Source organism: Uloborus diversus, chromosome 5, assembly GCF_026930045.1.
Source record: "Uloborus diversus isolate 005 chromosome 5, Udiv.v.3.1, whole genome shotgun sequence".
Taxonomy (NCBI): Eukaryota; Metazoa; Arthropoda; class Arachnida; order Araneae; family Uloboridae; genus Uloborus; species Uloborus diversus.
Window position 1 is genome coordinate 88,472,467 of NC_072735.1, and position 15,842 is coordinate 88,488,308.

At 33.5% G+C, this 15,842-nt stretch overlaps 1 protein-coding gene across 2 annotated transcripts in view; it reads right to left on the reverse strand.

The window, feature by feature from the left end:
* Positions 1–15,842, reverse strand: part of LOC129223414 (SUMO-activating enzyme subunit 1-like) — a 71,319-nt gene that overhangs the window by 25,866 nt on the left and 29,611 nt on the right. For both annotated transcript variants that reach the window (XM_054858009.1, XM_054858010.1), the window contains one exon: positions 7,945–8,201. In XM_054858009.1, the coding sequence (XP_054713984.1) occupies positions 7,945–8,201 (257 nt within the window). The remainder of the gene's footprint in view (positions 1–7,944; positions 8,202–15,842) is intronic.

The following is a 15,842-nucleotide window of genomic DNA, read 5'->3' on the forward strand; positions in this document are numbered from 1 at the left end:
ATGGGAGTCTTCCGTGAAAAACAGGAGAGTTGGAAGGTATGTTTCATGCACATTTTTAAGATTTAGGTCATTTGAAACCTTGGAATTTTTTGCATAAGATAAAGTTTGTTTATACATAGAAGTAAATTAAATGCAGAATTTAATTCAGGACTGAAACTATCAGATATTTCAGCCAAACCTTGAGCTTCTTTTTTCCACAACCATCCCATTAAGTTTTTTTTTTTTTTTTTCAAAGTTGACTGAAGATACACAAAAAATAATCACTGGGTTTGTTTTTAGTTGAATTTGTTTTGCATTCATTTTCTAACTATCACTATAGTTTGTAGCACTGTTTGTACTTATATATTTTGTAGTTATATTTTTGTTCTTGTTATAAACTATAGAGCAGCATTCAACTAAAAATGCTCCTAAATGTTATTGAGAGTGAGATATTAAAATTTTTTTATTGTTATTCATTACTTATTGCACAAGGGGTTTGCTTCCCTTCGGATTTTGAAAGGAGTTTGCAAGGGATAAAAGGTTGGGGAACCGCTGGCCTAGACAGTTCAGCCAATTTTCATGGAATTTGACGAAGTCCAAGGAAATCCCCCAGGATTAGAAAACCGATTTCCTTTTAACAAACATAAACAGGGTTCATACACTTTTGGTTAAAAAAAGTTCCCTGACTTTTCCAGGTTTTCCAGGTTGTTTTTTAGAAAATTCCAGGTTACTCGCTTCATTCAAAATTTAAGTTTAAATAGTAATATTTTCAAAATAATTAAAATTGTTTAAAGTAGCAATGCAGAAGAACTGAAACTTCTCCCCTTAGATTTAAAAAAAAAAAAAAAAGGATTTTTTTCCTTTGTTTTCTCTGTCAAAATTTTAAGTTTTCTTTAAACATTTTGTTCAAAATTGTTTTAATTTGTTTACTATTTGTTGAAAACAGAGTACTTTCAACTTATTTTAGCGTTTCTTTGATGTCACGCGTAATATTATAGCGTTTTGCTGTAGTCCTGCAGCAACCTTTTAGCATCCGCTTTTGGTTTACAATACTTTTTATTTTCTTATAAGTAGGTTACACAAAACATATTGAGCAAAATGCAAAGCTAAATTTCAGTATAAATATGGTTAACTTGTTGCATCAATCGGCATACCATGTAATGCATAGTAACAAAAATCAACATCCGCCGATCATAGGCCAATGCCAATAATCTTTTTTTTTTTTTTTTTCACATATTAAAGGACGCTTACATTAAAATTTCAAATTTTCTTTTCCAGAAAGTAAAAGTTAATTTTCAAAAATTCATAACTTTTTGCACATTTAATGTTATTTTCAATGTTACTCATTGATATAAACATCCAATTCTGTTTCTGGAAGTTTAAGTCTACTTCCATTGTGCAAACGATCAAATATGGCGACAAAGTGAAAAATTTAAAATAATAAGTAGATTTTTGGATTTGTAGTATAAAAGTAGTAATAAATAATTAATAATCCTTAAAAAGCTACAATAAAAGCAAAATAGTCAGTATTTAGCACATAAGAGTCTAAATCAATTAAAACAAAAAATGTTATGAAGATTAAATTTTGCATTTTTCCAGAAAATGATTACAAATTATCCGGAAAAAAAAGGCACAATTTGTGTTGTTTTCGTTTGCATTGCAATTAACATCCAATGCCGTTTTCGGGAACTTAGGCACTTAAAAAGTCTTGTGTACTTCCATCTTGGGAATGACCAAATATGGCGGCTATGCCCAAAAATAAGAAATAGCTTTTTTAATTTGTCGCATGAAGACAATTAAAAAATAATAAATCTTCATGAAACTACAATTCATTGAAAAGTTTTTATCACATTTGCGTCCGAGGCAGTGAGGATAAGATTAAGTTTTAAGAACAAAATTTTTCATTTCTCAAGAAAATTATTTTAAATAACTATAGAAAAAACAATTTGTGGACCATTTTTTGTTATTTTCATCAGTTTTCAATTAAAGAAAACATCCAATTCTGCTTTGTTTTTAGAAACTTAGGCATTTTAGGGTCGTATCTACTTCCATCTTGTGAATGACCAAAGATGGCGACTACGTTTCACACGTAGCTGAAATGATTTTCGATCAAAAAAAATAATAAAAACGATTTTCCCCGATCGACCCTCCCATCTACAGGTTGTGCTTCCGAAGCAGTAAATTGTCTTCTCTCCTTTTGAGTTTGTGCATAATTGCTGTTCACCTGATTTTTTTTTTCCCCTTGGGAACTACTGAGAGCCAAAAATGGCGGCTGCTGAAGATTTTTTGGGTCGCCACTTTTTTCATTGCTATAAAATTGTTACAATTTTTTTTAAATACATCGATAAAAATGAAGATTAGATCTCATAAAACCAAATTCCCTGGGGAAAAATTGGGAAAAGAAAAATTTTGGGGACACATTTGGAAAATTCCCTGACATTTTTGACTATGTCATTTTAAATGATAATTTTAAGTTTTCCCGAAGCGTACGAACCCTGAACCGAATAGAATGTTGTGGCAACCCATCTATAACTTTAGGCAGTAGAAAGAAATGCGATCCCCTCACTGACTCCATGCAAGAAAATCTTCGCTCTTTTGGCGCATTTTTCGTTGTGAAAAAAACGTTCATTTTTCGATTGCAGTTTTTAAGTGCCAGTCGGTTTAGATAAAAATTTACAATTTTTTTCGTGAAATCACAATAAAAACGAAGACAGACAGACCCTAGCCACCCACATGGTACTTAATTCCTTGGGAAAAAAAAATTTTTGGAGGACAAAATTTGAAATCTCCCTGACTTTTCCCTGACATTTTTGACAGTGTCATTTTCCCTGACAATTCCCGGTTTTCCCGGAATTCCCGGAGCGTACGAACCCTGATAAATCTTGATAAAGTATGATAAAATGATGATGAAATAAAAATTTTAGAGAAAACCAGGAGAAATTGGTGCTTAAAATGTAAAACCGGGAGAAATCGACAGAAAACGGGAGTCTTCCGTGAAAAAAAGGAGAGTTGGAAGGTATGTTTCATGCACATTTTTAAGATTTAGGTCATTTGAAACCTTGGAATTTTTTGCATAAGATAAAGTTTGTTTATAGTTAGAATTAAAAGAAGCTGTAAGAATTCTTTTAAGAAAATCGGAATTCAAAGCTTACCTTAAGCAAACTAAACGATTCTAAATGATTAAGTTTGAGAATAAAATCAAAAATTAAAGATAAATAGAATTATTTTCATAACCGATATTAACTTTTGCATGCTATTATGGTAACGTCTTTGATTGTTTCATCGGCTTTTTTTTTTTTAAACATTTTAAAAAACATACTTATTTTTGAGATCCAAACACTTTTCTTTTCTTGAAAAGGATTTAATTTTAAATACCTTAACTGTTACGAAAATTTCTTCTGTTTTTATTTTGTCTGTTTTTATGGAATTATGTCCAGCAAATTATTAAAATATTGCTATTACAATGTACTTTCTACAGTGTTTCATTTTGGAAAAATGTCTTATTTTGTGTTTTAAAGCCGAAAATCATGCGCCAAATGCAGTGACTAAAGCACAACGTACATCAGCACATGCAACCATGTTTTTGATTTTTTTGACTTTATTTTCTAAAAAACAAACAAACAGTTGTCGTAATATTGACTAATCAACTGAAATTGTATAACAAAGTTTTCAAATCTGCCAAAATATAAGAGATCTTAGAATATATATAATATATATATATATATATATTTATATATATATATATATATATATATTTATATATATATATATATTTGGTGTTATGCTTGTAGTCCACCTCCAGGCGTCTACAGTAAGTGCAAAATAACAACAAATTGAAAAAAAAATTTTTTGAACAAGATATGCAAAACCAACAAATTGAACACAACTACATTAAAAATTAACTGGGTGGGCACTGCTTCGTCGACAGAGAGCGAGAGCAGTGGTTGTACATAAAAGTTTGCAGGTTTCTGAAACGGTTGGCAGCGCACGAGTTAACATTGAAAGTTTAATTTTTGTTTATTAGAAAGTCTTAAAAAAAATAACACTTCTGCCAACTTGTGCAAACCCCCCCCCCCCCCCCCGCTCTGACCTGCAAATAAAGGAAAACAGATTACTCACCCAGTTTCAAAAATACAAGTTTTTGATCCAAATGCAGGTCAAATTCGTTCCAGTCAATACGGTAGCCAAACCTCACATCCACTGAATACCTCCTTGAATCGGATTTCAGTACTACATATCATCAGAGTTGAATGGATAACCGTTGCCATTAAGTAGTTGCATGGGCGAAAAAACCTGCAAACTTTTATGTACAACCACTGCTCCCGCTCTCCGTTGACGATGCAGTGCCCACCCAGTTAATTTTTAACGTAGTTGTGTTCAGTCAGTTTTGCATATCTTGTTCAAAATTTTTTTTTCAATTTGTTGTTATTTCGTTATTTGACACTTATTGTGCATGCCTAGAGGTTGACTACAAGCATAACACCAAATATTTAAAATACATTTAATGCTTTAGCCGCAATTATGCACTGGTTGAATGTAGAATATATTATTTTTCACATTCCCCCATTATATATATACACACACAGTGAAACCTCCGAATAGCGGACAGTCAAGAGACCAGAAGTTTTGTCCATTATTGGGAGGTGTCCGCTATTAGGAGGAACTACTTAATTTACCTTTTTCAAAATGGGCTGTTGTTCCCTTTGTAGAAAACAATCGAAACAATTGCGAAAGGTTTACTACATTTTACGTCAAGTGTTATTAATCTGTTTTTTCTTAATAAAAGTATACTGACAGCACACACTTGTCTTAAAAAGCATTTAATCAATTAAAGTAATCAGTTAAAATAGTTTGACATCTCTTTTTTGCATTACAAGCCCGTTTCTCAATATAAATATTTAAATCATTTACCTTAGCAAGTCCTTCAGTGTCCCCTTTGCTCAGGAAAAAGTTTTTCAATTCTTTACTGTATTTCAGTGCTTCCGAAAAGTCACTAATTGTGCAAACATCATCTTCAATCACAGGAAGTTCATCTTCATCATTGTCAGAAAGGACACATAGTTCAGTTGTGTTGTGAGAAATGAAATTGAAACGTTCAAGTTCTCTTCCTCAATCCACAAGTCTTCATCAATTTGAACATAGTCTTCAGCACTGACTTTTGAATCCAAATGAACCAGTAGCTCATTAAGTTCTTTTTCCTCTTCCGCTCTTTCTAATGTGCACTGTCAGGTATCATTTCCCTCCTGAACGAAAATCCTGCCTTTTTAAAACATTTTAAAACGCTCCTGGGTTCCACTTTTTTGAGAGCTGACGTGATCCACGAAACAGCATCCAAAACTGTTACAGATTTTGCTAATTCTTCACTAGATTTACAAGAAGAAATCTGGAAAGAATGTGCCTGAGTAAAAGCTTTCTGTAACCTACTTTAAAACTCCGAATAATACCCTGATCCAAGGGTTGTAATACAGAGGTGGTGTTCGGTGGCAAAAATTGTAACTTAACATTTTGCAATTTTAAGTCATCAGGATGAGATGTGGCGTTATCCAGAAAGAGAATTATTTTTCTAGCTTTCGTCTTCATCCTTTTATCCAAATCCACTAACCAATCTTTCATTATTTCAGTCATCATCTATGCTTTCTTATTTGATTTAAAGGACACCCCTAAGTTTATCTGCATCAATGTTTTTGAAACATCTCGGTTTTCCTCGCTTTTCTGATAACAAGAGGAGTTTCAAACTCGCCGATCATATTGCAACACAGCAAAACAGTGAGATGTTCTTTAGATTTCTTTCCTCCACTACATTTGTCTCCCTTTAAGCATAAGGTTTTCTTTGGAAGAATGCGATAAAAAAGACCAGTTTCGTCGACATTGAAAATATTTTTCTCATCATATCCTTCGCACACCGATTTCAATTTCTTTATCCAATCCATGACATGAGCTGGGTCTACGGACTTCTCTTCGCCACAAATGGATTTAAAAGAAATGTTGTGCTGTGCTCGGAATTTTTCAAGCCATCCATTTGACACCTTAAAAGAGTCTATCCCAAAGTTTTCCTGACTTCTCTGGCTTTCTCTTGGAGTAATACCCCGCTTATTGGGACGTTCTTTGCACGAGCAGCTCTGAACTATTTCATGACAACCTCGTTGATTTCACTAATTTCTTTCTGTTTTGCGAAACTTTACATTTTTGAAATTTTTATTCAAACTCACAATCCACAATTTTCTAATTTCGTCTTTATCTTTTAAAATTTCGCTGATTTGAGTTTTCTCAACTTAAAAACAATCGGCAAGACAACACACACACTTATTTTTTTCTTTTTCGGCAACATCCAAAACATTAATTTTTTCTTTCAGTGTCAGTCTCTTTCTTTTAGTTGCCATTTTAAAACTCAAATACTGTCCGTTCTCGAAAGCAAAGACTACCACTTAGGACAGATTCTATTTACAAAAAGGGGTGATAGGTTGAGGATGGGCACTTACCACTCGCACTTGCTGTCTTTGAACACGTTATTTTGCACCTTTTACTTGCGGGTTTCCCTCCCTATTTAGATAAAATCACAGCAGACCTGACGCATGCGCAAATTGGCACTAAGTCTCGGCATAGGAAAACAAACTATAATATGGTCACACAAAAAAAATAAACTAAATCAACACGCCTTTAGGAAAGTTTGCAACTGCAAAGCTACGATTGCTGCATCAAAAGCAGGTTTGCTTGCCTCTCAATGCATCTCAGAGTATGAATATCCCATTACCAACAGCGGCGAAACGGCGAAGCAACCCCCCCCCCCCCACACACTTTTTATGGTTAATTTATTTTTTTTATCTCGAGTATCACTATAGCATGATTGACAGTTGGCAATATGACCTTGAATATGGGCAAATCTTTTTCATGTCTAAAAATTAAACAACCCAACGAAACCACAGCACCATAAAGCCGACTACTACCGGCGCCGGTCTGCTCAATTGCATCTCCCGAGAGCCCCAGTTAGAAAAAGCGCCCAGTTTCCTCTTTTTTATCTTAACTTTTAAATAGTTATTGTGTACAAAATTCATTAAAATCTTAAGAATAACGTATGTTAATTGTTAGACTGATATCAATTTTCACTTATCTGCTTCAATACTCTCAAAACTAGCCGTAACAAAATTATGACTTTTTTTTTCTTTTTCATTTTTTGCTAACCGCAAAAAGTGCCAAGTCTTTTAGTTCTTTTTTTTTTTTTTGCCCCCAACTTTTAAGCCCCAATCGATGCCTCTGCCCATTATCACCCTTTTAATTCCAAGAAACAGTGATAAGGAAACGATGGGGGAAAAGAATATCAGTTGTGGAGGATGAAAAGATTTGTAAGGCAAGCAGTTACTAAGATATTCTGTGAAAAGAAAAAAAACTGAAGTGCTACAATCGCAAGGGAAATTTTTGTGAAATAACTGTCCGTTATTCAGAGTGCCCGTTATTCAGAGTGAATTACATGGAAACGCATCTATTGAGGGACTGGGACTTGCAAAAATGTCTGTTAATTAGAGGTGTCCGTTATTCGGGAGTGTCCATTAAGGGAGGTTTCACTGTATATACTTAATGCATAGTAGACATTAACTTTAAATATAGAGAAAATCAAATAATTCTTTAATTTTCTACTACGGGCAAAGTCATGCGGATACCACTAGTTAAAAAATAAAGCAATTTTCAGTTTTAAGTATTACTCAATAAAACAAAAAAATCTGTCCCTCAAATTCATTGAACTATTCTAAAAAACCAGATATTATTCAAAATTAACAGTTGAATGGTGATTAGAACAATTTGGATAACTTTTAGCGTTTTGAACAAAGAAAGCCTGATTTCAAATAAGTTGAAAAGCTTGGTGTACAAGTCTGTTAAAAGAAAATAATATGGATTGCATACATATTTTTCACTATTTAGCGTTTTTAAAGCTTTCAAAGAAAATATAAAAAGGAGGGGAAAAAAACTAACCTTGTATAAGTGATAGTTTCTGTGTCTACAAAACAGTAGCCATGAAGACCAAATGTGCTCCCAGAGAAGAATGTTACATTCAGCTCCCTGCACTTTCTGTTCACTTTAAAAATAACATCTGGAGTACAGTCACAGGCACATACAACATTGAATGATTTGATGAAAGACTCCGACTTTGAGTCAAATTCCTCTTTGTCAATGATAACTTCCACATTAGGATTTAGCTCTTGAATAGCAGCTTTAGATGCCTCAGCACGCTGCAAAGGTGACAAAAATATGCATTTAGTACTTTTAGATGATTTCCACGTTCATAGTTTGAACACAACAAGAATTGGCAAGAATAAAAACGAATTAAATACTATTTAGATATAATAATACAGTAAAAGATTGTTATAACACACATCTTAGAATTGGAGGTTTTGCATTTTTATAGATATCAAATTTATAAAATAACACTCAGATTACAGTCAATTAAAAACTTGGACTTCTTATCGGAAGTTTGACTTACTGCTAGTTTCCATTTTCGACATTTTAAAATTAAAAACCATCAAAAATTTTAATTAATACTTACATATAACTGACAAAATTACAGAGCTTAAAAGTTCTTAAGAACAATATGCACAGTTTAATTTCAAATATTAGGAGAAAATAATCAAAAGTATGGTTTTGATTTTGATACTGCTGGAACTACTTGAAAAGAGCCGATTCTACTTTAGGAAAGGTGCACATCTTCATGGTTTCAAATTCCGATTCTACCGCTTTAGAAGTTTATCTTTTTCTTTTAATATCATTGACAGAGCACTTGCTTAGACATTTTTAATAGTAAAGAAAACTCACTCTGTCTCTCAGGAACTTATCAGCAAATGATCAAACTAAAAGATGAAGGGGAATGCATCTTAACTTAGGTCGGCCTTTGAAAGTTATAATCAGTTGACTTGACAACTTGGCAGCTTAAAAGCAAATTTGTAGTCCAGCCAACATGTCACAATGTAAACAGTACAGTACACAGCTAAAGAAAACAAACTAACTCATTTCTGCACGTGAAACTTATTTATTGCACATTGGCTCAACAGGTGCTCTTCTTGCTTTAGAGGTCTGTTGTGCAGGAATTGCACACGAAGGTAAATTAATTTTTCTCTCATTGTCACTTCTTTCTTTCTTTTTTGTTGTTCTTTCGAAATAAACTTCCAGTCATCTTTTATAAAACTTCCAGTTAAAGGAAGTTAACTTTGAGTTATTGAGAATAATTAGCAAGGAATTAAAGACAAAAGGGTTGGGACTTGATAAAAACTTTGAGTTACAGTAATATTTGAGTTATTGGACTTCAAGTTATTGGGAATTGACTGTGTATCAATATATTAGGGCTCGGCAATGCATCTCAATTTTTTCTCTGAACTGATGCATCGACACCGCACTGACTATAAATCCAAACACCAATGTTTAGACAATCACTTATTTTCGAGCTTTATTTACCTCTATTGAAAAATTAATTTAAGCTCTTAAAATATGGCTTAGTTGTGGTGTCGTAGTTTGCAGCAACAGATGGAATACTTGGTGGTATTTTGGGCTGACCAATCGTTATTCAAATAGGGGTGCTTATATGAATGAAAATCTTTTCTCTTTGAGTGTAGGAGCTATAGATTTTTTTCTAAATGGATATTCTAATTAAATTATTTTTTCATTGTATGGAAAGGGAACTTTTGTTTGCTCCATAACTTGATTTAAATTTTTATTTTCACATGAGGGAGGGGGGATATCTTTTTTGCTTTTCAGGCATAGAGTATTTTAATAAAATCCTTTTTTTCTGGGGGGTGGTTGAATTTTTGATTTGTTCTTACTAAAATGTATTTCAATTAAATTTATTTTCCTTTGGGGGGGGATACTTTGCTTGTAATATTGTGTATTGCATATATTAATAGAGGTTTTTTATGATAGGGTGACCTTTATTCATTCATTTCCCCCCCCCCCCCAAATTACATGCATGTTTTAGTTTTTTTTTTCAAACTGTAATGCATATTTTAATTGAATTCATTTTCATTTGGGGGGGGGAGGGATACTTCGTTATAATTGTGCAATGCCTATTTTAATTTAGTTTTTTTTTCATGAGAGGAGGCTGGGTGATCCTTGTTTTTCCAAATCACATATATGTTTTAATTTTTTTTTCTTTGGGGAAGGGCTTTTTCCCCCAACTGTAATGCATATTTTAATTTAAAAATATTTTTACTTCAGATCTTATATTTCTTGGAATATTGAATAGATGTTGCATCTGTATTTTTCTGGTTTTTAGAACCAGGGCTGCGGAGTCTAAAGAGAAATGGCCGACTCCGAATCCTGGATTTTGAAACGTCCGACTCCGACTCCAACTCTTGGCTTAATTACTTATTTATTTTGTTTTTCAAATCCCCCACCCTCATGGGACGGGGGAAAACCACTAAACAGAGAAAGATTGAAATATTAATTTCTTTTTATGAGATTTTTTGCGTTGTATTTTACTAGAACTTTAGATGCATATAAAATTAGAAATTCAATTCGAAAATCAAATTATCCAATAGTTGCGATTTCTGAAGTGAGATTACATAAAAATCCCTTTTTTTTTTCTTTTTCTTTTTTTTTTTTTTTGACTGGGAAGGATTAATTTGCTCCCCTTTAATTTTCAACAAATAGATGTTGATCAAATCCTGTACTTTCAATTTTTGGAAGCTGTAACTTGAGAGAAAAAAAAAACTTTTTTGCTAAGTCAAAAAAATTTTTTTAGAGGGGGTGACCCCCTCCCTGTCCTGGGTGACACCCATCTTGTGGGTAACACCTCAACTTAATTTCAGAGTTTATAAAAATTTATATACTTTAATTATGAAAAATTTCCTGAACAATAAATCTTCAACTTCATCTTAAAAATTTCAACGAAAATATTGCACTATATTGTGAGGAGTGGTCGGGTACATGTACGTCTGGAGCAAATTTCACTTAAAATGCGGCGGTATACAGCTTTGTACAAATAGCTTTCAATACCTAACTACCTTGGCTCAAATTTTAATTTTAGTTTTATTGGCAGCTTTAGAATCAACCTTAATAAGATAATTTAAGGATTAACTACAGTTATTGAGTTTTGTAACCAAGAAATCATGTACTGATTTTATTTTGAACTTTTTAGTGAGAACCAAGCTTTCTTAGAAAAGTTTTTAGATTTAAAAAAAAAATTATATTTTATCAGATCTTTTGGATTTGCACTTTCGGGCCAAGACAACACTTATTTGAGTTTACCAAGCACCCTCAGAAGTTTCCCAACTTGGTCAAGCGATTCATACATTCCTTTTAATATTTTATAACTGCGATCGAGGGAAAAAATATATTATTATTTTTATTTGAAAGTGATTACTTAGAAAAAGTTAAGCAGCAAATCCGTTTGCTGACAGCTTTTATAAGTGAAAAAACAAGCAAACTAGGTGATGGCGTAGACAGAGTCTATTACAGAGGGAGGGTTCTATAAACAAGCAATCCGGTTGGTTGCCAATGACAGTTATTTTGTTATTATTGGGCCTTAATACATCTAATCAAACCAATTGGTAGTCAGTTTTTTTAAAAAATACAAGGAGAGTCAGTGAAAATTAAAGAAAACAAAGAAACCCAGAGTCGGAGTCTGCATCTTTCCGAATGACTCTGACTCCTTTACCACAAAATCAGTCTGACTTCGACTCCGACTCCACAGCCCTGTTTAGAACTACTGATACTGATAAGTGCTAAAAGATTAAGACTGAAAACTTAAATATGAGAGTGGAATCTCTGTTTCAGCAATCACCCTATAATTTAACATAATAATTTAAATTAGCATTACATAAAGTAGCATAATAATTTACCTTGCTTTTGGTTAGATTTGATTTTTCCCCTCCACTTACCAATTGCTGTTACTATGGTGTTAATATTGTTACCCATATAGATTTAGATCAAGGTCACTTTTTTTCTCGAGCGAAAACTGAAAATCTGTTAGAAGCCCTGATACTGAGCTTTAATGCTTTTCGTTTGTGCATAAATAATTTTACTTAAACAAGAAGTTGTGCGAAATTTTTTAATACATAAATAAATTTTTCACTTTTGAAATGAATTGCACTTCAGTTTGTCCATTACTTCATTTTTCACTTCACGGAGCATTCTTGCCGAAAAAAATTTGTCGCAGAAAGTAAAATAAAATTCTGCCACAGGGAATACAAGCAGATGAGACTGTTTCCATGAGCTCACATCTTTTTGCATTGAAAAAATTGGTTCATTGTAATCTCAAAACACATGTCTGTAATATTTATTCTTGCACTTTCAACTTTTTTTTTTGACAATTTATTGCTGATGTTCGAATGTTTGCAGTATCGGGGGTAATTTATATTTTTTCATCTTGGATACATTACGTAAAACTTAAACTAGCAGTTATAAGCTCTTAAGAAAAAAACATTGTGATGCAGTCCAACATCGCGATGTAAAGTTGGAGATGCAACACAATGTAGAAATTCCTACATTGCCCAGCCCTACAATACATATTTGCAAATTCCAATAAGCCTTAACTGGAGTATTAAAACTCAAATTATACAATTTAATTATCATCCAGAAGAAATATGTGTAATCATTAGCACCGTCATTGTTTACCTTTTGGACATGCAACAGTCCTTTTACATGTAACATGCCTATTGGCAATCTATGCAAAACCATGGACTGTGGAGGTGACCCCCCCTTCACCAAACCACCACTAGCTGCATTACTGTGCTTAATAATCAAAAGTAAAGAACTATTGTGGTTTGATAGTCAGCACACTACAAGATCTCTGAATATTTACAAAAATCTCAGTAATTGGTAGCCATCTAAGATTTTTTTTTTTAAATTAAGTCTGTCAACAAGAATTACAAAACCAAAAGCATTGAGGCAAAACTGCTTTTTGTATGCATTTTTTTTTTTAAATTAAATATTAGCCGTGTTAAAAGTTAAAAAAAAAAAAAAAACCTTTGATATTCTTCACTAAATCTATATCCCAAGCTGACCTCATAATATTTTGTCAAAGTATTTTTCCCATCATAAAGTATAATAATTAAAGTATTTTTCCCATCTCTTTCATGTGGACAAGTTAAATTCTAATCTGTGATATGAAATCGGTTCAAATTTGATTTTTTGAAAATTGTTTAACAAATTGAGGTTGCCTAATTTTTGTAATTATTTTCTAGTTAACAAATGTATGGTTCACCACACATGAATAATACCAATGTCATGAATTGGTCATCCCTAAGTACAGACTTAAATACAATGGAAAACGGAGGGAACATCTAGCAAGAAAATTATAAGAAAATGGGAGCCAATATGTTTCAACCCAGGACCTAAAAGCAGTGATACGGAAGACTTGGTATGAACCACTCCCCATAATGTAACACAAAACTTGGTACTTTAGATGGAAAACCACGTGTTAAGTAATTAGAGGTGTTGGAAACGCAATTTCATATTCACATTTGTAACTGTACCTGAATCTTTAATATACTACAGTAGGCTCTCTGTTTAACGACTTTCAAGGGACCACTAAAAATCGTCCTTAAGAAGAAAGCGTCATTAAATAGAATGCTTTTAACATAATAGTGGACCATCTGGGACCGTGAAAAGCCGTCGTTAAATAGGGAAAGTCGTTAAATGGAGCGTCGTTAAACAGAGAGCCAACTGTATATAAATTAAAAAATTTATGGGATACTCTATTTTCTGCTTTTCTAAACAAATTCAACTTATGATATTTTTTCACATAAATTAACCCTAACTTGTGTTTCATGTACTATTTATTATTATACACATAAGAAACAAAAATCCCTCCATTCTTACTTTTATGATGAATTGTATTTTATGCCTGTGCCTATACATTTTTGGAACAGGCTCTATGAAGAAAAAAGTGAAAACTAATTTCTAAGAAAAGTAACCAAAAGTGAACAGGACTAATAGTTCAGAGGCATAAGGAAAAGATTGTGCATTTTGAGGTAAAAGCAATTTTTTTTAAAACTTATGTTTTAGGGTCATTAAGGATCATTTTTAGCCAAGGAGGCATTTGCTAAGCCATTTGGATTGTTTTTTATAACATCTCAAAGTTTCATCTTACCCGCGGATAGGTCTTACCTTAGCTAATTTGTTAAACAGATGTATTTCAGACAATAATGTGTGTAATTCCACATATCCTGTCGCCTTATAATAAATATTGTTAAAAGCAGCGAGTACCAAGTGTGCTTGGGAACTAAACAATGGGGGTTCCGAGTTTGGCTGACCATCTAATCGGAACATATGCCTAGCACCCCAGAGCCCTTGGTCAGGAAGATTGAGATGAGCAAAGTAGGCCTTGGCACCCATGAGCTGTCATGCCACTGGGTTTGATCAAAAGCAGCAATAGAAAGGCACTAAAAAATTTGGTTCCTGAAAATGTGTCTCAAAATATAGCACTAATAATCTTCTACTAAACTTTTTCAAAAATAACCGAATATCAGGCAAAGACGTTTTAAATTGTGATCAATTAGGTGTTTTTTTTTTCAAAAGCAGAGTTTAAACGTTAGTGGGACATATCTCAGCAAGTCTCATCATTTTCACAAGAACATTTGCACGAAGTGCAAGGGAGACCAGCTTTTCCACATCGGCATCGACAGTTACTACACTTGGTCTTGCGATTATTTCCCGACAGGCTTCAGAAGCAGAATAGAACTCCATTCAACCTGAAAATTTGATTTTGGTTGTATTATTACAGTAAAACGTTAAAGTTAATATAAAGTTAAACGAAAGGAAAAGAAAATATAGGTGTATCTTCCAAGTTGCAGCCATTCACTAGATTTTATTCAACCATACTCTTGAGGGTAAGGAAGACTGGAGTTACTTCTAGACGCTTCTTCAATATATGCCCTTCTTGAAGCGAAGTCCGAAGAGCATAATTATTAGTGCGTTCTGAGTTGGGGGAATGTTTTCAATTTTCCTTTGAGAACAGTACAATGTTTTCCCGTGAGAAGTTGACTTTATCCTCTTCACTGCATCTACCGTATAGTTTTATGACGCACTTTTCCAGCCCATATACAATATACAGTACCTCTTCTGGAGTAAGGGGTGAAAAAGATTTAAACACGTCGTTGACTGCAGATAAGGCTTGCCATGCTGCCAAAGCTGGTTTTTCTTTGTTTCTGCAAGACGAGGTTGAGTCATAACCTGCAAAAGCGTGTAAAGCCATAAGTCCGGCACACTTTTCCGTACCAAGTCCCAGCTCTATGGCGCAGATATCGAAGATTCGGTGCGATTTTCCAGTGTCTAACCTAATCCACAGCAGCTGAACCCTTGAGGTTTTGCAGAAGCGCAGAGGTCTAACTTCATTGTCTACTGTCCTGATGAAAACTTGGGTGTAACCATGAGATGCACTATGTGCACATGGAACAGCATTCTATTGTCAGCGTCTGAGTAAGGCATTAAGCCTGTCAAATCAAAATCACCATTACAAAGGACCTGTGACGAGTGACAATAACAACTTTTGTTGAAAATTGATTGTGCTGAAAGATCCTCCATGCATTCAAATAGTTCCTGCTTAATTGAGTCATTTCTCAAAAATTCAGATCAGTTTTTAAGAACTTGTTCTGTAACCTTCATTTTCGGCGATGAGAACCTTTTCAATATTAATGCAGATTTTAGAGAAGCAGGTATGTACTCATCAAATGCTACATCCATTCTCTGTGCCTTATCGAAATGTGGACTGTTCAAATAAGCAACGAATTTCATTTCATAGTCAGAAAACATGCTTCTCGACTCTGGGCGAAGGTCATTGACAGTTGCTGCTCCATCCACCACCACCATATAGAAATTCTGAGATTGCTGCTTTGTGTTGTCTTCGTCAGGCTACAAACAGCGGAAATATCAGCTTTCTTTCC